General features: G+C 53.4%; 1 protein-coding gene across 2 annotated transcripts in view; it reads left to right on the top strand.

Annotated features, from left to right (window-relative positions):
• OGDHL (oxoglutarate dehydrogenase L) overlaps positions 1 to 23,926 on the top strand; it is a 29,794-nt gene extending 5,868 nt beyond the window's left edge. For both annotated transcript variants that reach the window (XM_066348412.1, XM_066348413.1), the window contains exons 3-23: positions 1,559 to 1,729; positions 7,487 to 7,589; positions 7,991 to 8,106; positions 8,403 to 8,557; positions 9,321 to 9,467; positions 11,092 to 11,182; positions 12,496 to 12,675; positions 12,778 to 12,906; positions 13,753 to 13,932; positions 14,238 to 14,390; positions 14,861 to 14,963; positions 15,500 to 15,628; positions 16,565 to 16,715; positions 17,819 to 17,946; positions 18,903 to 19,081; positions 20,571 to 20,642; positions 20,734 to 20,859; positions 20,962 to 21,034; positions 22,336 to 22,499; positions 22,647 to 22,801; positions 23,210 to 23,926. In XM_066348412.1, coding sequence (XP_066204509.1) covers positions 1,559 to 1,729; positions 7,487 to 7,589; positions 7,991 to 8,106; positions 8,403 to 8,557; positions 9,321 to 9,467; positions 11,092 to 11,182; positions 12,496 to 12,675; positions 12,778 to 12,906; positions 13,753 to 13,932; positions 14,238 to 14,390; positions 14,861 to 14,963; positions 15,500 to 15,628; positions 16,565 to 16,715; positions 17,819 to 17,946; positions 18,903 to 19,081; positions 20,571 to 20,642; positions 20,734 to 20,859; positions 20,962 to 21,034; positions 22,336 to 22,499; positions 22,647 to 22,801; positions 23,210 to 23,333 — 2,829 coding nt within the window. In that variant the 3' untranslated portion in view covers positions 23,334 to 23,926. The remainder of the gene's footprint in view (positions 1 to 1,558; positions 1,730 to 7,486; positions 7,590 to 7,990; positions 8,107 to 8,402; positions 8,558 to 9,320; positions 9,468 to 11,091; positions 11,183 to 12,495; positions 12,676 to 12,777; positions 12,907 to 13,752; positions 13,933 to 14,237; positions 14,391 to 14,860; positions 14,964 to 15,499; positions 15,629 to 16,564; positions 16,716 to 17,818; positions 17,947 to 18,902; positions 19,082 to 20,570; positions 20,643 to 20,733; positions 20,860 to 20,961; positions 21,035 to 22,335; positions 22,500 to 22,646; positions 22,802 to 23,209) is intronic.
• The last annotated feature ends 210 nt before the right edge of the window (positions 23,927 to 24,136 follow it).

The raw sequence follows: 24,136 nt of genomic DNA, 5'->3' as shown, positions 1-24,136 counted from the left end.
AGATGGGGTGAGAGTGCTCTCCCTCTTCTCTACTCACTCACATTTCATGACCCCAAAATAACAACTATGACATGAAACAATGAAAATGATTCCTCCCCATCCATCTCTCTGCTCAGCTCCTACCTGTCTGTCTCAATATATTCTTAGCCTTTTCTGTACCCTTTCAGGGAAGTTCTTCGGGTAAACTTACTGCACACTTAATTCTAGATTTTCTCTTTTATACAAAACGACATGTAATGTGCACTGTTTTGCTCCAGGCTTTTTTCACTTAACCGACATCTCCAAGCTCTTTCCATGTTGTTGTTCATCTTCCCAGCAGCATAATATTTCACTGTATGGCTGTGCCACACTCATCCCCATTGACAACCCTCTGGCTCATTTCCATTCTCTGCTTGTCACAATCAGTGCTGCAGCACACAGTCTTCTGTACTCCTTATCTTGTATGCATGCAGCTGTCTGTAGAAGAAATTCCCAAAGTGGGATTGTTAAAGATTACCCGTACATTTAAAACGCATGGGTTTATCCAAATTGCTTTCCATGAGGCTTGTAGTACCTTATTCTCCCATCAGCACTGTAAGAGGAAAAAGCCCTTTTATGTGTTCTGCTAGAAGAATGATTTTCAACCGTTGTGGTGCAGGAATTTTTAAAACATGCAATACCTGTTTAGTCAGGGGCACTGACCCCTTTACCCTTTATTGTCAAATTAAAAAAAAAAACAAAAAACAGCCGCACAATAGCTGTCTAGTGGAAATGAATCAAAATTAAACCTATTTTTTTTTCTGAGATCAGCCAAAAATATGTTTTGCTGTGTCGTCTGATTTTAATAATTAGTTTATGTGTGATGTGAGATGAAGAAGGTCGAGAATCATGGGGCTAGAACATGGGGATGCTTGTCCACATGCACGTCTGCTTTTTGCTTCTGCACAAGAAGTAGCAAACCATGTACCCTCCTCTGCTTTGTTCACTTTACAGCATGTTCTGGCGATAGTCCACATCCACAATAGTAGTAAGTGCGCCTTATTATTGTGAAGACTGTATAATCTTCCAGAATCTAAATGTATCATCATTTCTGTAACCATTTTGCAATTGATCACCACTTAGCTGGTTTATATGTTGTCATTGCAGGGAACATTCTTGTACTTATATCTGGGCACACATGTACAAGTACATCTGTAAACTGTAAACAGTGTCACTGCTAGTTCAAAATACAATTGCATTGAAAAGCTGGGGGGTCTGCCTGCCCAGGTGCCCTCCACCAAGGCCTTCTGCAACCCAGTGTGTATGAGACCATGTCTCCCCCAGAGGTAGAGGCCCCTTTCACACCTGAAGCCTCTGGATCACAAGTTACAGCCCTGTCTCTCCCTACCAACCTGGGTCCTGGAGAGATCTCGGCTCTGGGTGGGGTGCTTTTGAGGGGTCTTCTTGGCATGGTCCTGGGAAGGCTCTGAGAGCTGTGGTGGTAAAGGAACAACCGACATACCCCAAAACCCAACCAGGGCCACCCCCAACTCCTCCGAGGCCCTAACCCAGCTGTTGTCTTGCTTCTACCCCTGCCCAGTCTTGGGACTGCTTCTTCCGGAAAACCAGCAAGGAAGCCTCTTGTGACCCGCCTGAGCCATGGCCTTCTTCTGTTGTCCTCAAGAGCAGGCCAGCAGTCTCAAACCGGACCAAAACCAGCAAGTTGGTGGAGGACCACCTGGCTGTACAGTCTCTGATCCGGGCCTACCAGGTGATCGGCTGGGAGGGTACAGGCTGTGTGGTTGGACTGGCTCCTCAGGTGTGCCCAGGTGCTGACAGGAAGGAGACTCACTCAGCTCCAATGTTATCTCTTCTGAGAACCCTTCTCTAAACCTTCTATCAGGTGGCTGTCACTCTTTGTTGCATTAGCATGGTGCTTAATACCCCCTGGCCTTTCTTGTGCATATAAATTTGTTTGTGGTCTTTCTCATGGAATGTCACCTGTCCCTCACACCACTGTGCCAAGTACCTGGAGGAGGACTTAGTAAGAAACTAGTGTCAGTGAATGTTGAATGAAAATTGGATAGATTGATCTTTGTTAGTGTCTATTTTCTTCTTTTGACTGAGCATTTTGAGAGGACAGGGACTGTGTAATGCAGGTGCTTATTGTTGATGGAATGAATGAATAGTTCAGTCAACAGCTCTCTTTCTACAGTTGCTTGGTTCTGGAGACTTAGGCTCTCACAGATGGGTCTCCAGGTTGTGCCCCTGTCCAGCCAGAGTTCTGATGATGTTCCATATTCTTGATCTTGATGCCACAGGACTCATAGGAGGGCTGCTCTTGGTGTTCACTCCCAAATGCTTGTTTCTTTTTGGGATCTCTTTGGGTATCAGTGGCAGAGGTATCTGCTAAGAAAGTTGTCCTACAGCGAAGACATCCTGGGGCCCCTGGTGGATGCTCCATGAGAGGGAGTGGCAAGCTGCTGTGGGTGCTAGGGGTGGGAGGCCTCAATGGAGCACTCTGTGGGACACAGCTGCGCCCCTGGGCTCGGAGGAGGGGAGGTGACTACTGCACTGGGTCTCCTCACTGGCCTGAGGACTTGTGAATTGTGGGCCACCTCGGAGCAAACAGCAGTATTTGTAATTATATTTTTCTTAGCTGGATTTTTTTTTTTTTGTATTTTTCTGAAGCTGGAAACGGGGAGAGACAGTCAGACAGACTCCCGCATGTGCCTGACCGGGATCCACCCGGCACGCCCACCAGGGGCGACACTCTGCCCACCAGGGGGCGATGCTCTGCCCCTCCGGGGCGTCGATCTGCCGCTCTAGAGCCACTCTAGCGCCTGAGGCAGAGGCCAAGGAGCCATCCCCAGCGCCCGGGTCATCTTTGCTCCAATGGAGCCTTGGCTGCGGGAGGGGAAGAGAGAGACAGAGAGGAAGGAGGGGGGCGGGGTGGAGAAGCAAATGGGCGCTTCTCCTATGTGCCCTGGCCGGGAATCGAACCCAGGTCCCCCACATGCCAGTCAGACGCTCTACCGCTGAGCCAACCGGCCAGGGCCCTTAGCTGGATTTGAAAGAAAGCAGATAAAGATCTCAGTCATTGGTTTTGAAAACAAAGAGTAAGGAACATAAAACTATATTGCGTAGAGTAGCACTTATAGCACTGCCCAGTGGACTTACTGTCTAAGGCTTAGACTCTAAGCGGTTCCCAACTCTCCAGCTGCCCTTCATGCTTTAACTGGCAGTGACTAAGCGCCAGGGTCTTCCAGCAGGGTTGTCTCTGGAATCGGGTGGTCACTGTACCTGCCCATGGTGGTACTTCCTGGTCAGCACCTGTGTGTGTGTGGAAGGTGCAGCCCCTCACAGGCAGGTAGGAGGTAGAATTCTGGTTTGAGTCATCCACTGAAAAAAAAGCAATCCTAACTTATTATTACAGATAGTTTCTTTTTTAAAATTATTCATTTTAATGGGGTGACATTGATAAATCAGGGTACATATGTTCAGAGAAAACATCTCCAGGTTATTTTGACATTTGATTATGTTGCATACCCATCACCCAAAGTCAAATTGTCTTCCATCACCTTCTATCTAGTTTTCTTTGTGCCTCTCCTCTCCCCCCTTGCCTACCCACCCCCCCATAACCACCACCCTCTTGCCCATGTCCATGAGTCTCATTTTTATATTCCACCTATGAATGGAATCACGTAGTTCTTAGTTTTTTCTGATTTACTTATTTCACTCAGTATAATGTTATCAAGGTCCATCCATGTTGTTGTAAATGATCCGATGTCATCATTTCTTATGGCTGAGTAGTATTCCATAGTGTATATGTGCCACATCTTCTTTATCCAGTCATCTATTGACGGGCTTTTTGGTTGTTTCCATGTCCTGGCCACTGTGAACAATGGTGCAATAAACATGGATGGGGCTGCATGTGTATTTACGTACCAATGTTTCTGAGTTTTTGGGGTATATACCCAGTAGAGGGATTGCTGGCTCATAAGGTAGTTCTATTTTTAATTTTCTGAGGAACCACCATACTTTCTTCCATAATGGTTGTACTACTTTACATTCCCACCAACAGTGAATGAGGGTTCCATTTTCTCCACAGCCTCTCCAACATTTGCTATTACCTGTCTTGTTGATAATAGCTAATCTAACAGGGGTGAGGTGGTATCTTATTGCAGTTTTGATTTGCATTTCTCTAATAGCTAATGAAGATGAGCATCTTTTCATATATCTGTTGACCATTTGTATTTCTTCCTGGGAGAAATGTCTGTTCATGTCCTCTTCCCATTTTTTTTATTGGATTGTTTGTTTGTTGTTGAGTTTTATGAGTTCTTTGTATATTTTGGATATCAGGCGCTTATCTGAGCTGTTGTTTGAAAATATCATCTCCCATTTAGTTGGCTGTCTGTTTATTTTGTTGTCAGTTTCTCTTGCTGAGCAAAAGCTTCTCAGTCTGATGTAGTCCCATTCATTTATCTTTGCCTTCACTTCTCTTGCCTGTGGAGTCAAATTCATAAAGTGCTCTTTATAACCAAGGTCCATGAGTTGAGTACCTATGTCTTCTTCTATGTACTTTACTGTTTCAGGACTTATATTTAGGTCTTTGATCCATTTTGAGTTAATTTTAGTACAAGGGAACAAACTGTAGTCCAGTTTCATTCTTTTGCATGTGGCTTTCCAGTTTTCCCAGCACCATTTTTTGAAGAGGCTTTCTTTTCTGCATTGTATGTTGTTGGCCCCTTTATCAAAAATTATTTGACCATATACATGTGGTTTTATTTCTGGACTTTCTATTCTGTTCCATTGGTCTGACTGTCTGTTTTTCTGCCAATATCATGCTGTTTTGATTATCGTGGCTCTATAATATAATTTGAAGTCAGATATTGTAATGCCCCCAGCTTCATTCCTTTTCCTTAGTATTGCTTTGGCTATTTGGGGTAGATATTTTCAAACATAGAAGGTAGAGTAATTAGTTGTGTAGAGAACCCCACACAACCCAAGGCCAGTCTTGATTTAGCTCTTACCTGCCTCCGGCTCCACCCACTGGCCCCTGATTATTTTGAAGCAAATCCCAGATATCGTATTTTATCAATGGACTATTTCAGCATCTATTTCGAGAGATAAAGCTTTTTCAAAAAAAAATATACCACAAGATTATTATTACATCTGAAAATAATAATATTTCTAATGCCATCAAATATTCAGTTGGTGTTGATGTTTGCCTTATGATTTCTTTATACTGCATGTTTGGATCAGGATCCAAATAAAGCCACAAGGGTGGAAAGTTGACATGGCCCCTGGGTCTCTTGTACTCTGCGAGTTCCTCTATATTTCTTTTTGTGTTCCCTGCTTTTTTTTTTTTTTAAGAAACCAAGTTGTTAGTTTTCCTGAGATAGATTATGCTGATTGTATCCCATACAATCAGGTGTCACTTTGTCTCTTTGTCCCATGTAGTTTCTCTAAATTGGCAGTTAGATCTAGGAACTGTATTCAACATAGATTTGATTCTTGTTTTGTTTCAAAATCAGCTTCCTGGTGTGATGGTACTTCATCGGTTAGCCTCTATGGATGATTGCTTCTTGGATACAGGAATTCGTTAGGGATGGTAAAAATGATGATAGTCTAATTCACCCTTTATTTGTTTGGTACCTGAAATACTTCTATCAAGAGAAACTGCCCGTTGTCCACTCCATTTATCCCTGTGGTACGAATTGTGAAAGGCAGGATCAGTGCTTGTTTGTTTGTTTTTTATTGATAAATTTTCAAAATTATGAGATGGTTCCCTAGCATCCTTTAAAGATGACCAGTGACAGTTTTTCATCTTTTTTTAGTACGATATGAATGCATGAATGTAAACATATGAGATGAGTTTCAATCTGTTATAAATATTGTCCTTATTGCACAGGATGTGTCCCTCCTGTCAGCCCAGCCATGTTTGAGCATCCCTGTGCTATGTGTTATGATGAGGTGCTCCAAGCTCATCTTGGGCATTTTTGCTCAGCCCTGGGACAGCCAGTTCTCTGGGGAGTGCTGGCAGCGTTCACTGCTGTTGGTTTGGTCATGACTTCTGGGCCCTTTGGGTTACAGCCAGGAAGTATGTATTTTTTTAGAAATATGACATACTCAATAGGTTTATACTGATGCTTCTCTGTGTGTCAAATGTGTGACTTAGGGTTCATCTTGACTTCATCAGTCTATGTCACCATTTCTTTTGAAAGGTGTCAAAAATAGAGGTTCTCCAAGACAGCAATACAATGTCTTACTTGATTTTCTTACAGCCCCCACCCGGCAGTCCTAGACTACAGTTCTAACGCCACCACTGCTGATCACTAATAGAAATGAAGTCATGAACCTTTCCTCTGCAGGTCTGCTTATCTTCAGGGAATATTTTATTAGTCCATTGGAATAGCTCCTCTCTGTGACTTATGCCACTAAATGGATGCATTAATTCATTTATTTTGTTTTGCTTTCAATTTTAAAACTTAATTTGTTTTATAGGGGTATAAAATATTTACATGATTCCAAAATCAAATCTTCAAAGCAAGGGTCCTTTAAAAGTCTAACTTCTAGCCCTGCCACTCTACCCTGTTCCATCCTTTTCCCATAGAGAATACGTTTTCATATTTTATAGTTTTCTTATTTTACAATATATTTTTCTGATGAATGTATTTATTTGTCTATGTATTTACTATAGCCCCTCCTTCGTAGACAATGGTCGTTCACCACACACACTTTTTATTCTTTATTTCCAAGTGAGAGCAGAGGAGATAGACAGACTTCTGCATGCACCCCAACTGGGATCCACCTGGCAACCCCCATCTGGTGCTGATGTTCTGCCCACCTGGGGCCATGCTCACAACCGAGCCATTTTTAGCACCTGAGGTGGAGGCTCCATGGAGCCATCCTCAGGACCAATGCACTTGAACCAATCAAGCCATGGCTGCAGGAAGAGAACTGAGAGAGAAAAAGGGGAGGGGGAGTGGGGAGGGGAGGAGAAACAGATGGTAGCTTCTCCTGTGTGCCCTGACAGGGAATTGAACCTGGTACTTCCACACTCCAGGCTGATGCTCTACCACTGAGCCAACCAGCTGGGGTCACCACACACACTTTTCTGTAATGTGTTTATGGAGACTGCCTCACAGTAGCTGACAGGACTTCCTTCACTTTTTTAGTGGCTCTTAGTACTTCCCCATGAAGATTTCCCATATTCAGATGCCAGTCTCCTATTGACAGACACTTGGGAAGTTTCTGGGGTTTTGCAGCTTCTAACTGTATTGTAGTGACTGCTTTTGTGTCTGTGTTCTTGCCCATTTTTGAAGGCTGTGTGTTGTTCTGTTAAATAGAGTCGAGCTCCTGCCACCTTAGTGGCCTTGGTGGGGCTCTACAGACACCTGCCTAGTGGCTGGGTTCTGGAGACAAGCAGGAACTTGAGACTCTGAAGGGGGGAGTGAGGGGTCCAGACCTTGCTCTTGGTGAGGGCGCCTCCCAGCCCTGCCCTGACCTTTTCCCCTTCTCTCAGATCCGGGGCCACCATGTGGCCCAGCTGGACCCCTTGGGCATTCTGGATGCAGACCTGGACTCCTTTGTACCTTCAGACTTAATCACAACCATCGATAAGTTGGGTGAGAGTTGGTACCCTTTCCTGTTACCTGGGTGACACCAGAGCCAGCTGGTGCCTGGGCCCAGTGAGGCATTCTGGGCACTAGGGCCCAGCAAGCTGCCCAAGAAGCTCTTTTCTGACCCATGCCCATTGACTGCACAGTGTCCGTGCAAGGGGCGTCTCCCTGTCATTCCAGGCTGGTGTGCCATGCTCAGTGAGCTTGAGAGACTTGCCCAAGCGCACCCTCATGGCAGCAACCTGGGCTCTGACTCTCACTCCCTGTTCCCTGCAGACTGAGGTTCCTGATCTTGGGCTGGACCTGACAAGAGGGTGCCAGGGGTACTGGGGGAAGGTCTGGGGATACTGCTGGGCCCTGGCTGAGCCTGACCCCAATTCCCCCTCTCTGCCTCTTGGCCTCCTCAGCCTTCTATGACCTGCAGGAGGCTGACTTGGACAAGGAGTTCCAGTTGCCCACGACCACCTTCATTGGAGGCTCAGAACAGACCCTCTCACTGCGGGAGATCATTCGGCGCCTGGAGGTGAGCACGGGCAGGTGTGTCGGCCACACCTGGTGGAGCTCGCTGGAGGTGAGCACGGGCAGGTGTGTCGGCCACACCTGGTGGAGCTCGCTGGAGGTGAGCACGGGCAGGTGTGTCGGCCACACCTGGTGGAGCTCGCTGGAGGTGAGCACGGGCAGGTGTGTCGGCCACACCTGATGGAGCTCGCTGGAGTCTGTTGGCGGTGGGGAGATGGGGACGCCGCCTCTTCTGTTTCCAATGCCAGGGTGTGTGTCCCTCTTTCTGGCTTCTCATAGTGTGCTCGCATGTCCCCCCAGAGTACCTACTGCCAGCACGTTGGCCTGGAGTTCATGTTCATCAACGATGTGGAACAGTGCCAGTGGATTCGGCAGAAGTTTGAGACGCCTGGCGTGATGCAGTTCTCCAATGAGGAGAAACGGACCCTGCTGGCCCGGCTGGTGCGCTCCATGAGGTCAGACCCTCAGCACCACCCTCCCTGTATCCCGGCCAGACAGCCCAAGTGGCTGTACAAGATGTCCAAGGCCCTGGCTAAGAAACTAGGAGGGTGCCTGGCAAGGCAAGGCAGGACTAGATGGCCTCCCTACCCTGGCTTAGGAGGAGCCCTGGGGCCAGGTACTCAGCAGAGCTGGGCAGTGGGCAAGCATGGGGCTCCGGGGGTCCTGATAGCAGAAGCAGGTCGAGCAAGGGAGAGGCGGCAGGGAGTGGTTGTGGGAATGTTGGACAGGAGAGGTCCCTGTGTGGAGTGATACCAGCAGTGTCTCCCTCGTGGGGCTCCACCTGGCTCTGCCTGACTTCTCCGAAGCTGGGGCTGCAGGGACCTGGAGGATCCCTGAACAGCAGAGTGGGGGCTAGCATCTGAGCTGAGCCGTGAGGAGACTTTTGGGAGGCGGTGGGAGTCAAGTACACAGCGTACTTGTGCAGGAGGGCAGGGGACAGGAGCAGGGAAGTTGGCCCATTGGAGCGGTTTGACTGGACAGGGAGGGAGAGTGATAGCTGACAGTGGGTGTAGGCGGAGGTTTGGGGTAAGGTGGGAGGGCCCCTAGCCTCCCTCAGACCTCTGTTGCTTGCTGGTGGGGACATCATGATGTCTGTGGCAGGTCTTGGGCTATGTGGAGGGAGATGATTTTGCAACTTTCTCTGTTCTTGGCACCGTGCTCTGAGCCATCACATATAGCTCTCAGCCTCACCACTCTCTCCCTTCTCTCCCTGAGCAGGTTTGAAGACTTCCTGGCCCGGAAGTGGTCCTCAGAGAAGCGCTTTGGCCTAGAGGGCTGTGAGGTCATGATTCCTGCCCTCAAGACCATCATCGATAAATCCAGTGAGATGGGGATTGAGACTGTCATTCTGGGGATGCCACACAGGTGGGCCCTCCGTGCATGCTGCAGCGTACCCGGCAGATGAGGTGGGAGAGAGGGGATGAAATCAGAGCAGGAGTGTTCGAGGGACTTGAAGGCAGAGGCAGAGTGGGCTAGAAAGTTCTCAGAGTCCCTTGGCCCTCGCCTTCTAATCTCAAAGAGAGCTGAGTACTTGGCCAAAGCCACGTGGAGCTAGGAACTAAACAGGCTCTCACCACTTCACCACTGTCCCCAGGATTTCAGAAAAGCGTTGGATTGTGCTTCGAGGTTCCTGTGGACAGGGAGCTGTGGAGGGGATGGCCTAGGGAAGTGTAGGCAGAGCCTGGCAGGTGGCCTCTTGTTGGTATCCCCTGAAGGGCGTTTCTCTGGAGGTGAACCGGGGGCCTTTTCCCCTGGCTGTAAGCTGACCACACATTGCCCTGTGACCTCAGTAAAGTCTGGAAGTCTAGCATGGCAAGTGGTCAGTTACTTCTGAGCTGGAGTCTGTGGTCTAATGAGGAATGCACCTTGAGACAAATAAAGGTGGCCAGGGTGCATGCATAATGGGCTATTAGAGAACATGCTGAACAGTCTGAGGGCAAAGCCCCAGTGTTTCCTGTGACCATTTCCAGGTGCTCAGAGGAGGCCCAGCCCTCGACTGCGTCAGCAGGAGGGGCATTCAGGTGTCCAGGTGCAGTGTGAGAGGCTGGGGACCTAGGGGCCTGGAAATGCCCAGACTCTGGTGAGAGGGTCAGGCAAATGTGGCCCCACAGTCTGAGGTGACATGGGCCCATGTGGCTTCAGTGGACATTTGGAAGAGGATGGCACTGCAAGGTCAGTGTCAGTTCTAGGACTGCATGCTGGTGTTGGGCAAGCTCTTGGCCTGAGGAGGGCTCCAGGAGCTGAGGGCTATTCTAGTCCTGGCCACCACAGTCACGGGCATCGGAAGCTAGAGGACTTTGCCCTCAGCCCATGGCCCCATGACCCTACAGAATAAAAGAGAGGCCACCTTAATGAGGGATTCCCTCAGCCACAGGGCCATCTGGGGCTGGAGGCTGGACTAGGGTATTTGTATGCCTAGGGCTGGCATCTGATGGTGGGCTTTGAGGGGTGAGTTCTGAGGTATGTGCTGTGCCCTCATTGGCTGGTGCCCACCTCTGAAAAAACTGCACTCTGATGGGAAGTTCAGGCTGGATTGGAGGACCCATGACCCCTGGCTGCTTTCCTGACCCCATACCCCTTAGACCTCAGCTCCCTGGACAGGTCCTCTGGTAACTCCATATCCTCTTCCCTGTCTGGCTCTAAGATTCTGCTTGCTTGCTAGGGTAGGGCCATGTGTGAGCCCCTGTGGTGCATTAACAGCCTGGGGCCAAGGTGGTGGGGAGGGTGGGCACTCTGTCGTGAGACGGTGGCTCCCTGCTCATGAGGGCCTCCTGAGGACAGAAGTGTCTGGGGGACTGGCTGGCCAGGACCATGCACATGCCTTGCAGATGAAGACAGAATGAGAAGGCTGGTCTCCCTTGGTTCCATTGGGGAGGCTGCGGCTTCCCTAGAGTCCATGCTGACTCTGATAGGTTACAGGTGGGCAGGGAGCATGATGGAGGTGGCCTCTGTGCCAGGTGAGGATCCAGCCCACCCCTTCTGGCTCCAGGGGCAGGCTGAATGTGCTGGCTAATGTCATCCGCAAGGACCTGGAGCAGATCTTCTGCCAATTTGACCCCAAGCTGGAGGCAGCAGATGAGGTGGGTGCCAAGCTCAGGCCTCATAGCCCCTGGAGGGCTGGGTGTTTGGGAGGTGAACTGGGAAGGGCCTGGGCCAGGACTCTCCAGTCTTGGACAGACCTCAAGATGGACAGACACGCAAAGGAGTGGGAGAGCCTGGGCATATTTGCATGTGGTCACTAAGGCATTCTGCAGCAAGTGCTGCAGTCTCTGAGGGCCGGAAGAGCCCTCGGAAAAAACTGGGCCCCCCTTCCCTGTTCCCAGCCGGGGAAGTGGCCCCGAGAGGTGCGGGGAACCTGACGGCATTCACTTTGGCTCAGGCTGTGCCTCTGTGCCCGAAGTTCTGTCCACCAGCCCAGAGGGCCTCAGTCATTTGTCTGCCCTGCACAGCCTTGGAACAGGGGGCATGTTCCTGTGCCCACTGATGAGTAGAGGAAACATTTTCCCTCTCACTCCCTTTTCTTGCCATGCGTGCATGTCATGCTCGCCTCATACTCCACGCCCAGGCCATGCTGGGCCTCTCTTTGGCCTCTGCCTCTTCACAGTGCTGCCTGCCACCCCTTTCGGTGGCTCTCCTATTCCTCTGGGCAGTGAACCTGTCACTTCTTTTCTGGCACATTTTTCTATGGGGTTTTGGGCTATCTCTTACTGATTAGTAAAAGTGCTTTATGTATTGAGGGACTTAGCCCTTTGCCTGAATTTGTCTTATAAATGTTTTTTTTTTCAGTAGACCCCCCCCCCCCCACATTGTGCATAGGTTTGGTTCCTCCATGACAAACTTGATAGATTTTAGCTATCTTTTATAGCTCCTGAGGTTTGTACATTGTTTAGAAAGGCTATTCCTACTCCAAGATAATAAAATGTGTCATGATTTCCTCCAATGCTGTCTTCATCTGTCATGTGTGAGGAGTTAGGAGGGGCGGTCTCCAGTGTTTGTCTGGAGGCCTGGCCGGTGGTCTGCACAGCACCCATGAGCCTCCTGCATTTCTTTGCTCTCACTGCCTGGCTGACCACTTCCTACTGCTGCCTTCCCGCGCACTCCGGGGTCACCCATGGAAAGAGGACGGCCTTTGAAGTGCAGAGGGCTCTGCTGGGGCTGGGGCTGGGCTGGCCTCCAGCCTGTCTCGGGCCCACCTGGAGGGGAAGGAGAGGCAGTGTGCAGGGTGCGTGGCGGCTGGAAGAGCACTCAGTTCAGGGACAGCACAAGCCTTTCTAGGGAGCAGAATCCAGGAACAGTTTTAGCCACACTGTGCGCTTGCATCTGTCTGTCTGTCTGTCTGTTCCCTTGTCTGAGGTGGGAGGGCCAGGTTCACTACCTTCTACCTCAACTCCAGGGCTCTGGAGACGTCAAATATCACCTCGGCATGTACCATGAGAGGATCAACCGGGTCACAAACAGAAACATCGCTCTGTCTCTCGTGGCCAACCCCTCCCACCTGGAAGCCGTGGACCCCGTGGTGCAGGGGAAGACCAAGGCAGAGCAGTTCTACCGCGGGGACACCCAGGGCAAGAAGGTAAGCTCACCATGGGCCCTGGGCATCCACAGTGCTGGAGGCAGGGCCAAGGTGCACGGGCTGGGGCCAGGGGCTCCTCCCGGCTCCCATTCTGCTCCATAGGTCATGTCCGTCCTGGTCCATGGGGATGCTGCCTTTGCTGGCCAGGGTGTGGTCTACGAGACCTTCCACTTGAGTGACCTGCCCTCATACACCACCAATGGCACCGTGCATGTTGTTGTCAACAACCAGGTGAGGGGCGAGCTGCACGCCAGGCCTCATCAGCATGTCTGTCTCTGAATTCAGGCAGCACTGTGAGGGGACGAGTGGGACCATCCAGGTTCTAATCCCACTTGCTCCACCATGTCCCAGTATGGTCTCAGGCAGTGTGGCTACTCTCCCCAGCCTCAGTTTCCTGGTTTGTGAAATTGGGAGATCTATACATTCATCTATCTACCTATCTATCTATCCTTATCATCTATCTTTCTAATCTACCAGTCATCATGGAAGAAGTTGTAAGCACAAAGGAGTACAGGTGTAACGAGCTCAGAGGCTAGACATGTGACTAGATGCTGCCTTTAGCTCCCTGGGAATTATAGGCCTATAGTTAGCAGGCAGCTGTGGTTAACAACAGTTGTTCTTCTGAGCCTGGGTAGCCCTAGGTTGACTGCTTTATTTGTGTTAAGTCATCTCATCTTCACAGAATAAACCTGTGAGACCGGAATTTAATGGGATCTTTTAGTAGATAGGAAACCCGGGATCTTTTCATAGACAGGGAAACCAAGGCTTTGGGAATCTCCATGCCTCGTCCAGGATGGTACAGTTAGTACTGGTGGGACTGGGGTTTGCCCAGGCCTGTGTCCCTCCCAACCACCATATAAAATGATTGCAGAAAAAAAAATCAGGCATGACTCCTAGGTATTGCTGCCATCCCCATGGGACCGGCTGCTCTGTCTGGTGTTGGGGCTGCACATCCTTTGTCCCTTCACATCCTCCCGACACAGCTGATGGGCCTCAAGGCAGAGACCTCCCCAGCTCTATGACCCACAGTTCTGGCTCTAAGTGGACAGGCACTGCGAGTTCCTTCTGCTCCTGCAGATCGGCTTCACTACGGACCCCCGCATGGCCCGCTCCTCACCATACCCCACTGACGTGGCCCGCGTGGTCAATGCTCCCATCTTCCACGTGAACGCGGATGACCCAGAGGCCGTGATATATGTGTGCAGCGTGGCAGCCGAGTGGAGGAACACCTTCAATAAAGATGTTGTTGTGGACCTGGTGGGTTTGGGGGCTGAGGCTGGGTTGGAGCGGACAGCCTGTCTGGTTGTGCTCAGTGCCAGGTCTTTAGCACCTTCAGCTACTGGGGCTGCGAGTCCTGGGAGATGGGAGGTTCGGGGCTACCAAGAGCAAAATGTTTAAAGTCTTGGGGGTATGGGGGACAGTCAGTGAGAGGCAGCAGTAGGAGGCTGTCAGGGCCCGCGAAGGCCCTGATGTGCCCTGCCAGATGTGCCCCAGATGTGTACCAACTGTGCCTGCATCGCCTGGGGACAGGGACTGAGCCCCTTCCCTTACTGTCCCTGCAGGTCTGCTACCGCCGGCGTGGCCACAATGAGATGGATGAGCCCATGTTCACACAACCGCTCATGTACAAGCAGATCCACAGACAGGTGCCTGTGCTGAAGAAGTATGCAGACCAGCTCATTGCTGAGGGCACAGTCACCCTGCAGGAGTTTGAGGTGTGTGGGTGGGCTTCACGAACACCTGGGAGAAGACTCCATGGCACTGGAACCCTGGGGTAGTGGCTGACGTTTCCAGACCAGTGCTGGGAACTGGTGTCCCTGACAGCCTCCAGCTATCATGGGGGACAGAGGACCAAACACAGCCTGAGGGGACGCAGCACATGCTGCTTTGGGGAAGCCCAGCCCCAGGTGGAAGTCCAGGAAGATTTCCCACAGGAGGGCCTGAGCGGGTTTGTCCTCTCAGCTATCTGTGGGTTTGTTGGTCCTCCCACCTTGAGTCTCCACCAAGTCCTTTGCTAAATGTGATCCCCCTGAACTCTGAGACTTTGGCCTCTGACCACAAGGGTCCCTGCAGGCCAGCAGACAGTTCTCAAACCTGCTGAGGGAGACTAAAGAGTCGAGGTCGACCCAGCTTCAGGCTGCTCAGGGTGTCGCTGCCTCCATCCATACCTTCATCCTGATTTCAGGAAGAAATTGCCAAATATGACCGGATCTGTGAGGAGGCGTACGGCAGGTCCAAGGATAAGAAGATCCTTCACATAAAGCACTGGCTGGACTCCCCCTGGCCAGGTGAGTGCGGTGTGGCTGAGAGTGACCCTCCTGGGCCATGGCCTCTGGTAGTGGGCCCAGGCCTGGAGCAGCTCTGCCCAGAAGCTGTGGCTCTGCCCCTAAGACCCCTGAGACTGTGGGGCTGATTCCTGAAGGCTAAGATAAGCATCGCCCTCAAAGCACCTGTGACCAGTGGATCTCTGGAAGGGAGAGCTGACCAGGACTGGTGGACACCACAGTGGGGAGAGCCAGGGTGTGGTGGGGGTCAGGTAGCGGTGCTCAGAGGGCCTCCCTGGGACAAGGGGGTTCAGCAGGTCTCCCTGGGGGAGAGCTAGATGGCTGTGACCCCAGGTTCAGGGAGTGGCTCTTACAAGGGCCCAGGGAGGACATTAAGTAGGTGTAGGAGCTGGAGCTGTGACTGTCAGTGGCCGTGGCCTGAGAATGGGCTCGATCATCCTGTGCCAGGTGGGGTCAGGGAAGAGCTGGGCTGCAAAAGGAAGCTGATGGCATCTGGGGCCCCACTGCTACCCAGAAGTACACAGTCTCTGCCTTTTCAGGCTTCTTCAACGTGGACGGGGAGCCCAAGAGCATGACGTGCCCAACTACGGGCATTCCTGAGGATGTGCTGACACACATTGGGGACGTGGCGAGCTCTGTACCCCTGGCTGACTTTAAAATTCACACCGGTGAGGTTGCTGTGCGGGCTCCAACATGGGCCCCTGTCCTATACCCGACATCATGCCCCAAGAAAGGTAGAGTCGGGTCAGGAAGGCCTGGCCTTCATCCATCTTTGGTGGGTCGGCTGAGCTCCTGGAGCCTTGTTTGGACCCTGTGAGGCACCCTTGATAACAGCTCCTCTCAAGGCGGGCAGATGTGGATGCCACACTCTCAGCTGGCCCTGGGGATCAGGCTTATGTGGCATCCCTGATCAGGTGGGGGGAGTAGGGAAGCACAGAGTCCTGTGAAAGAGGGGTGGGCCTGAAATGTGGGGGCAAGAGTGCTGGGCTTGCTGGCAGCCTGGATGGATGACAGAGGTGACCCTGATGTCCCAGGTGGAGCCTGGGCTAGTAGGTGGTCACTGGCTGCAGATCTTGACTGTAACCTCTGCTTAGCACCCTGGAGGGTGCTTGTGGCAGTAGTGGAGCACCTGCACCTCTTCTGACCAGCCTGTGGGTGTTCCTAGGGGGTTCCTACACTGTGCTTGGAGGCCCAGGTATCCTGAGGTGCCTACTCTGTGGCATGGCACAGGGTGTCTGTGCTGGTATAGGGCCACCAGGAGCCCAGCATGAGCCCATGGCCTAAGCTCAAATTTGCACATTTTTATAGCTGTGTGATTGAGAGTAAATGACTTCTCTCTACAGCGCCTCACTCCTCATCCGTAGGATTGGGGTAGTCTGCCCATGGGGTTGTGAGGATGCAGTGTGTGCACAGGACAGGCACTCGACTGGGGCACCTGCTTTTTCCCACTGTGGGGGAGGCCTGTGGGACTGTGGCAGGGGTGGCGGGTGGGAGGAGGGTGTACCCTGAGTACACACACACCTGGCCCTAGCCCCTGGGGCTGCAGCTGTCCTGGGCAGGGTGGCCATGCCTGGGTCCCTCAGACCAGCCTTTCCCTCCCATAGGCCTCTCTCGAATCTTGTGGGGCCGAGCGGACATGACCAAGAAGCGGATGGCAGACTGGGCGCTGGCAGAGTACATGGCCTTTGGCTCCCTGCTGAAGGAGGGCATCCACGTGCGGCTCAGCGGGCAGGACGTGGAGAGGGGCACCTTCAGGTGAGGGGCGGGGCTCTGGAACCCCAGCCAGTCACCATGGAGCCCGTGGGGGAGCTGAGTGGTCAGCTGTGCTTGGCATCTCCCAGAGTTGTCCTGGGTGATCTGGAGTGTAGCCTGCCCTTCCTCCTCCTCCTGGACCTTTTCTGAGGAGCCCAAGGTCGGCCCTTGTCTGGCTGAGGGGACCACTGGCAGCCCTGTCAACACCCCAGCCCCTGCCCATGGACCAAGTCATCAGAAGGATGCTGGGCCACCTTTCTGACTCCCCCAGGACAGACATGCAGAGCTGACCACTTGGCCCAAGCAAGTTCATTGATATCAAGCCTTGTGGTCCTCTGTGGTTCTCATGTGTGTGCATGTGTGTGTGTGCATGTGCGTGTGTTTGTATATGTGTGTGTGTGTGAACTGCTGTCGAGCCAGCCCTCCCTGTTTTGCCTGTTTTCATTGAGTTTTGAGTCCGGGTAAAGGACTTACACTTGTCACTTGTCTCCATCACGTTTTCTCTCTTTGGGGCTCTAGCTGCTTTGGTCTCCTGTTTGCTCACTGCTGTGTTAGTGAGCCCTGGTGCTGTGGCATCCAGGGTTCCACAGGCTGTCTCCATTGGGTCCTCCTCATTGCTGGTGCTGTTCCAGCAGGGGGAACAGGGGTTACCCCATTGTACCCTGAGCTGCATAGCAGTCCTCACTGGTGTCAGGTTCAGCAGGCAGCCCCCCTCATCGTGCAGTTCCTGTCTCCTGTGGACCTGGGCAGAGAGGGCAGAGATGGACAGGGGGACAATGCCTCAGGGGTGTGGCCTCTCAGGGTCTCAGGCTTCACCGAGCATTGGGTGGAGGGTTGTAGGAGGCTGGCAACACAGGTCTCAGGACCTTTCTGAAGTGAGAAACGGAAACTCCTATCTGTGCGGTGTGTGGGCTCTGCTGGGAGGGCGGCTGTCCGGAGAAGGGAACAGATCAGTCTGGCTTTTCAGGGCCGCCTAGCGTCCCTATCCTATGGGACTCTGTCAGGTTACCTTGCACAGTGATGAGGGCTTGCCGGCCTCCCGCTGCCCAGCCCACCTGCTCTGGGCAAACAAGTATCCCATCCCTGCCTGGTCTGTTTCCCTCTAGTCACCGGCACCATGTTCTCCATGACCAGGAAGTTGACCGGAGGACATGCGTCCCCATGAACCACCTTTGGCCTGACCAGGCCCCGTACACCGTGTGCAACAGCTCCCTCTCGGAGTATGGAGTCCTGGGTGGGTCCAACACGGGCAGCTCAGGCGGGCCCTGGGATTCTGGGAGACCATAGAGGGGCTTACAGCCTAAGGTGTCCTGTCTTTGTTGTTTTGACTGTTGACTGGGCCTGGGGCGAGGAGGGGGCCAGCAGGGTCAGGGATGGACCTGGTCCATCAGAGGCCACTGGGATGGATTTGGGTCCTGGGACAGCCCTGAGGAATGATGCTGGGTCTGTTCCTGCCTAAGGCCACATGGGAGATGAAGTCCTGTCCCATCTGGCCCCTCTGAGAACCCAGCTGGGGGCACTGTTTGCCTGGAAGTGGGCTCTTTAGATGTCAGAGCCCTTTTCCTGGGCACCAGCCCCAGTGTGTCCAGAAACCCAGTAGAGACAACTTCAGACACAGCCATGAGCTGTCCCCAAGGTTGCCCGGACCTGCTCCATTCTCCTGACCCTCGGCTCACCCCTGCACTGCACCCAGTGGCCCTGTCTTGGGGCCTCCTCCCCAGGCTCAGGGCTCCCCAGACTGTACCCCACATTCTTTCTCTCTCTGCTTGACCTTAGCTGGCCTGCTTCCTCCCTTTCTGCTTCCTCCCTGCTTTCTCTAGAGGCAGGACCCTCCGGCGACCTGTTCCTCTCCCTTCCTCCCAGCAGCCCTGCACATATTTTGGGGACTCCTCTTGGTAGCTGGTCCCTGCTGCCTCCCCAGGGTGTCTTTGGGCACGGCTCCTGGTCTGGATAAAGCTGAAGCTGGCCATACACGCACTGAGGTCTGAGTGGCCTCTCTGATATGTGGTCAATTCCCAGGAAGGGAGGTGCTGGCCTTTGGGGCCCAAGGAGCCCTCAGGCTCCTCCTGGCCTGCTAGGATGGGTGAGGAGGGCAAGAAGGGGGTATGAGGAAGAGCTGAGTTTGTCTGGAGCCACTGGCACTTGGTGACAGAGCGTGGCAGGCCCCATCTAAGTGTCTTTTGTCTCTAGGCTTTGAGCTGGGTTATGCCATGGCCAGCCCCAATGCCCTGGTGCTCTGGGAGGCTCAGTTTGGTGACTTCCACAACACAGCACAGTGCATCATTGACCAGTTCATCAGCACCGGCCAGGCCAAATGGGTGCGGCACAACGGCATCGTCCTGCTGCTGCCCCATGGCATGGAGGGCATGGTAAGGCCATCTGGCAGCTGGGCCCGGGCTCTGGCAGGCCTGGGAGAGCACGGGTGGACCCTTGGCCACCCGTAGGGTGGGCAAACATGTACCTTCTGGGCCCTTGGAACACACAGGTCTGCTCAGGGTGGGCGTCCATAGATGCAGTGGCTGCTGTTGAGGACAGGGCTGACACTGCACGTTCCTAGCAGGAGAAGCAGCCCTGTGGTCGGAGGGCTTGCTGTGCGCCACGTTCTGCTTCACACCTTCTCTGTGCATCGGCCCTCGGGTCCTACAGCGCCTAGTGAGAGCAGTCCTGTTCCCATTTCCAGACATGAGGATGAGCTTGTCCAAGGTCACTCAGTGGGTTGCTTGGTTCTGAACCTGATCTGTGCCATGTCACCTGTCCTCGGGCCCCTCCTGGGGAAGTGGGGACATGTGCAGGCCAGCAGGGGCTAGGGTGGAGCAGAGCATTCAGAGGTGCCACCCCAGCGCTCACGCAGTGGATGGAGCGGAGGTGGTGTGGCTGGAGGGTGAGGGGTGGTGGGTGGGGCTGTGCCTGCTGCAGGGCAGCTCTGAGCAGGGTGGACTGTCCCCAACCCCAGCGGTGGAGCTGTATGTCCCTGAGGGTCCACTCAGCTGAGACCAATCCCTCAGTAAGGAACTGATCACTACTGTCAGCCCTCCATGACTCCTGAGAGCACTTTAGCTGCCCTGTAAATCCATGTAAAATACCCACAGCAGGACTGGGCGTTAGGCCTCTGTCCATTCCACACTTGAGGGGTGAAGGGGCATGGCCTGTCCAAGGTCACCAGAGGCAAAGGCTTCTTACCAGTGGAGCTTGAGCTGGGTGGGGATGTTAGGGTGGGCCTACTGGCCCTGTTGCCCCAGTGAACCCCCCCTCAAGGCATGTGGATAATGGCTATGGGCAGGGCCCCCCTTTGGCACAGGGAGCGAGTTTGGTGGTCCATGGGGGTGTCTGTTGTCACGGGGCAGAGCAGCCCCATGAGCAGCAGCAGGAGGAGGGTAAGCTCTGGGTTTAAACCCCCCCTTCTGGCAGACTGCCCTTGGGGTTGGCTCTTAATCTCTTCACCCCTCACCCCTTACCGTCTTCATCTGTAGAGTAGGAAACAATCGTCTGCATCACGGGGAGGCTTTAATAACCAGGGAACAAGGTGTGTGGGGTCCCAGAGCTGTGCCTGGGCCTGCTGGGCACTCAGTGGGCAGCAGCTGCTGCCGGTCGGGATGTTCTGGGCAGAGAGGCTCTCTCTACTCAGCCTTTAGCCTTGAACTCCCACCCCCCACATTCACAAGAGCTGGGACTAGGCGGACACGCTCCAAGGATGCCATCCCTGCTGTACTCCCACATTCCTGGTTCTTTGCTGGGGTCTCGGCTCAGAGGGAGGGCAGCTTCTCCGAGAAGCCTGGGTCCTTGCAAGGGCAGGTGTCTGTCCTGGGTGACATTCCCTTCCCCTCGGGCCAACTTGGGCCATCTGGCATTTGCTTTCAGGGCCCAGAGCACTCCTCAGCGAGGCCTGAGAGGTTCCTACAGATGAGCAATGATGACTCAGATGCCTACCCTGTGAGTGCTGCCCACCCTCACTGGGACAGGGACATGTGCCCGGATGGGCACCACAGGCAGGCCACCACCCTGTCACACCTTGTCCTCCCAGGCGTTCTCCGAGGACTTCGAAGTGAGCCAGCTCTATGACTGCAACTGGATCGTGGTCAACTGCTCCACGCCGGCCAGCTACTTCCATGTGCTGCGCCGGCAGGTCCTGCTGCCCTTCCGCAAGCCGGTGAGCTGCGGGCCCTGGTTCTCACCACAGCAGTGCGGGGCCGGATGTGGGAGCCCGGGCCCCACGGGGCAGCTGGCAGCTGGGCACATGTTTCCCTTCCAGCTGATCATCTTCACACCCAAATCTCTGCTGAGGCACCCGGAGGCCAAGTCCAGCTTTGACCAAATGGTATCTGGTATGTGCCTGGGCATGTTGGCAGGGATCGGGGGCAGCTGCTGTGAGGCCTGGTGGCCCGTGGCGCAGCCTCTGCTCCTGGGACTCTCTGTCCTCACCTCTGTCTGTGGTTCTGTGGGCCCTCCAGCCACTCCCACATAGTCCTCCCCAGTGGCCGGGGGGGGTGGCAGGCAAGGTGGCCAGCTGGGCTGAGTACCAGGGCCAGAGGAGGGCACTGGCCCAGCATGGCTGGCCTGGGGGGAGGCCTGCTTCATTTGCAGGAAACTGAGTATTATTTATTTACTCATAATTTTTTTTCCACTCATGAGCCAAACTGACATTACTGTTCCTGGGGACACAGTGCCCCTCCAGAAATGCTCAGCCTTCTTTACCTGGGAGTCAGGGACTCAGTCAAATAAAGCACCCGGAGGACCAGGTGTCAGAATGGAGATGTGTACCAGGGTGGCAGGGGTGGGGCAAAATACAGCTGTCCTGCAGAACGGTCCCAGGTAGTGGGAGGAGGGGCAGGTTGGCCAGGAAGGGTTTCGGCAGTGTGAACAAGCGTGTTATTTACCTGTGTGTGTCTGCGTGTCCCACTGCTGTGAGCAGTGGCCGGGGTGGCACTTCAGAGCGCTAGCACTAGGGGTGGACTGCCACGGCTGGATGCGGGGCACCCGATTTCCTCTGGTGAGGCCTGGCAGCCTGTTCTCCTTTCTGCTCACTGTCCTCACTTGGGGTGCAAGGGTATTACAGTAGTTTCTCAGGTTTCTGCAGCGTGCTTTGTCTGGTACCTGGCATGTCATGTGAGCTCAGAAAGGAAAGACAGACAGGACTTAAGATATGGGGACTTGGTTGAGGGGCTGAGTAAAGGGAGAAGGTGCAGTGGTCTCTGTGGGCAGCTGCTCACCATTAAGCATAGTGGTTGGGTGGCTCACATGCACACAGGAGATGGGCAGGACTGGACGAGGAGCAGCTCCAGCTCAGATAAGGAGCTCATCATATAGGGACAAATCATCACCCTTTCTGCCCCTGCTAGGGGCTTTCTCCTTCATACCACCATGCCACCTGAACTTGATGTTCCCAGGGCTCTGCCCTTGGCTTGCGCCCCTGTCTCCACTTCTTTCCTTATGACATCTCAGGTTTCATCGGTTCTCTTCTCCATTGTTTGGCTCAAGAGGCACCTGGTGCAGCCACAGATCTAAACCCGGGGCTAGTCTTAGTGACTAGGGAGAGCCTGTGGCTGCCAGGCATGTGGGCCTGGTTCCCAAGATCCCCAGCCCCTCTTAGAGTTGATGCCTCTGCCATACTCTGTCGGCCCCCCAGGGACCAGCTTCCAGCGGGTGATTCCTGAGGATGGGGCCGCAGCTCGGGCTCCTGAGGAGGTGCAGAGGCTCATCTTCTGCACGGGAAAGGTGTACTATGACCTGGTGAAGGAGCGGAGCAACCAGGGGCTGGAGGAGCAAGTGGCCATCACACGCCTGGAGCAGGTACGCCTGCTCGGAGTGATGGACAAGGTCAAACAGCCAGCCCCCTGGCCCTGGTAGTGTTCCTGGCATGGTCAGCTCTGGGGCCCAGTAGGGGCTCTGCTGACCTCCTCCATGGGCTGTGCTGCCCATTCTCCCTGTCTGCCGCAGATCTCTCCATTCCCTTTCGACCTAATCAAGCAAGAGGCAGAGAAGTACCCAGGTGCGGAGATGGTATGGTGCCAGGAGGAACACAAGAACATGGGCTATTATGACTACATCAGTCCACGCTTCATGACCCTCCTGAGCCGGGCACGGCCCATATGGTACAAGGCTGGGGCGGGGGATGCCAGTCACCAACCTGTCAGCTCTGAGGCCCCATCCTGGCTTTGCCTGTCTCATCTGTTGTGTAACCTGGAACTGGCCCTTCTCTGGGCCACATTGGAAACCGTTGTCCCCACTGGCTCAGTGACAGTTGGTGACAGGTCAGCTTCCCCATCAGGAACCCCTACCAGTGTGGACAAAAACCTTTGCATTTAGTCCGCAGCCAGACTGAACTAGAGAACCCTGCATATCTCAGACTCCTGCCTGTGATCCCAGGCCAGTTCCTCTGCCTAGTGGAGCCTCAGGGTCGATCTTTCTCTAGCAGGATGATGACACAGGCGAGACTCGCTGCAGACCTGGACTGCCTGGGCCAGGCACAGCCCGCCCCTCACCCTGTCCTTCTTCCCCAGGTATGTCGGCCGTGACCCAGCAGCAGCACCGGCCACAGGGAACAGGAACACTCACCTGGCATCTCTGAAGAAGTTTCTGGATACGGCTTTCAACCTCCAGGCCTTTGAGGGCAAGACATTTTAGAGCTGGGCCAGGCTTGCCTGGGTCTTTCTGTGGAATTGGCTGGGGTTGCAAAGGACTGGTCTGGAGGGCCACGCTCCTGCACCAGAGAGGTCGGTGGAAGGCCCCAGGATTAAACACATAATTGAGGCCATAGCATGGGCACTACTGGCTTTGGTATGATGCCAGCATGGGCTTCTGTGTTTATTTCAGAATCTCTTAGGACTAAGAAAGCCATAGCAGGTGATAGATGGAATATAGTTCTGGAGTGTTTCCCCAGCTGTCCTGGTCTCTCTGGAATTTTTGGGTGGCTTTTTCCGTCCATGCCTCTGTAGACAGCCATCCAGTAGCTCGCGTCTTTGGTTCTACCCTCCGGCAGCTCTGGCCACTGCCACGCACCCTGCCCTTGTTCATCTGTAGATTCAAGGAATGTTACTCTCTGTGTTCTTAGAAGTAGAGATTTCAGCAATAACAACCAGGTGAAGCAGAACTGTACCAGGTGACTTACATGGACTCTTTTATGGGATGTGTCATAGTGAATGTGACGTACAGCTACAGCTCATGTGTACCAAACCAGAAACACAAATGACAGAGAAATAAAAAATGCTTAAGAAGTATCTTCTGTTTTCATTTCCTTTTGTAAAGTGGGGGCGGGGGGGAGGCAGGTGTTTCAGAGAGGGTATGAAATGGGAAGAAAAAAGAAATAGAGGATAAAGTATCTGTATCCATTGAACGGACCAGTCTTCCTTTGAGCACCAGGTGGTGTTTGCCAGTCTGGGTATCTCCTCTCTTTAGCCCTTTGCTGGGTTTGAGCCTCCTTTTAGAGC

The sequence above is a fragment of the Saccopteryx leptura genome, chromosome 9, assembly GCF_036850995.1.
Source record: "Saccopteryx leptura isolate mSacLep1 chromosome 9, mSacLep1_pri_phased_curated, whole genome shotgun sequence".
NCBI lineage: Eukaryota > Metazoa > Chordata > Mammalia > Chiroptera > Emballonuridae > Saccopteryx > Saccopteryx leptura.
The sequence above is the reverse complement of the archived record's forward strand: the minus strand, read 5'-3'. Positions and strand labels throughout refer to the sequence as shown.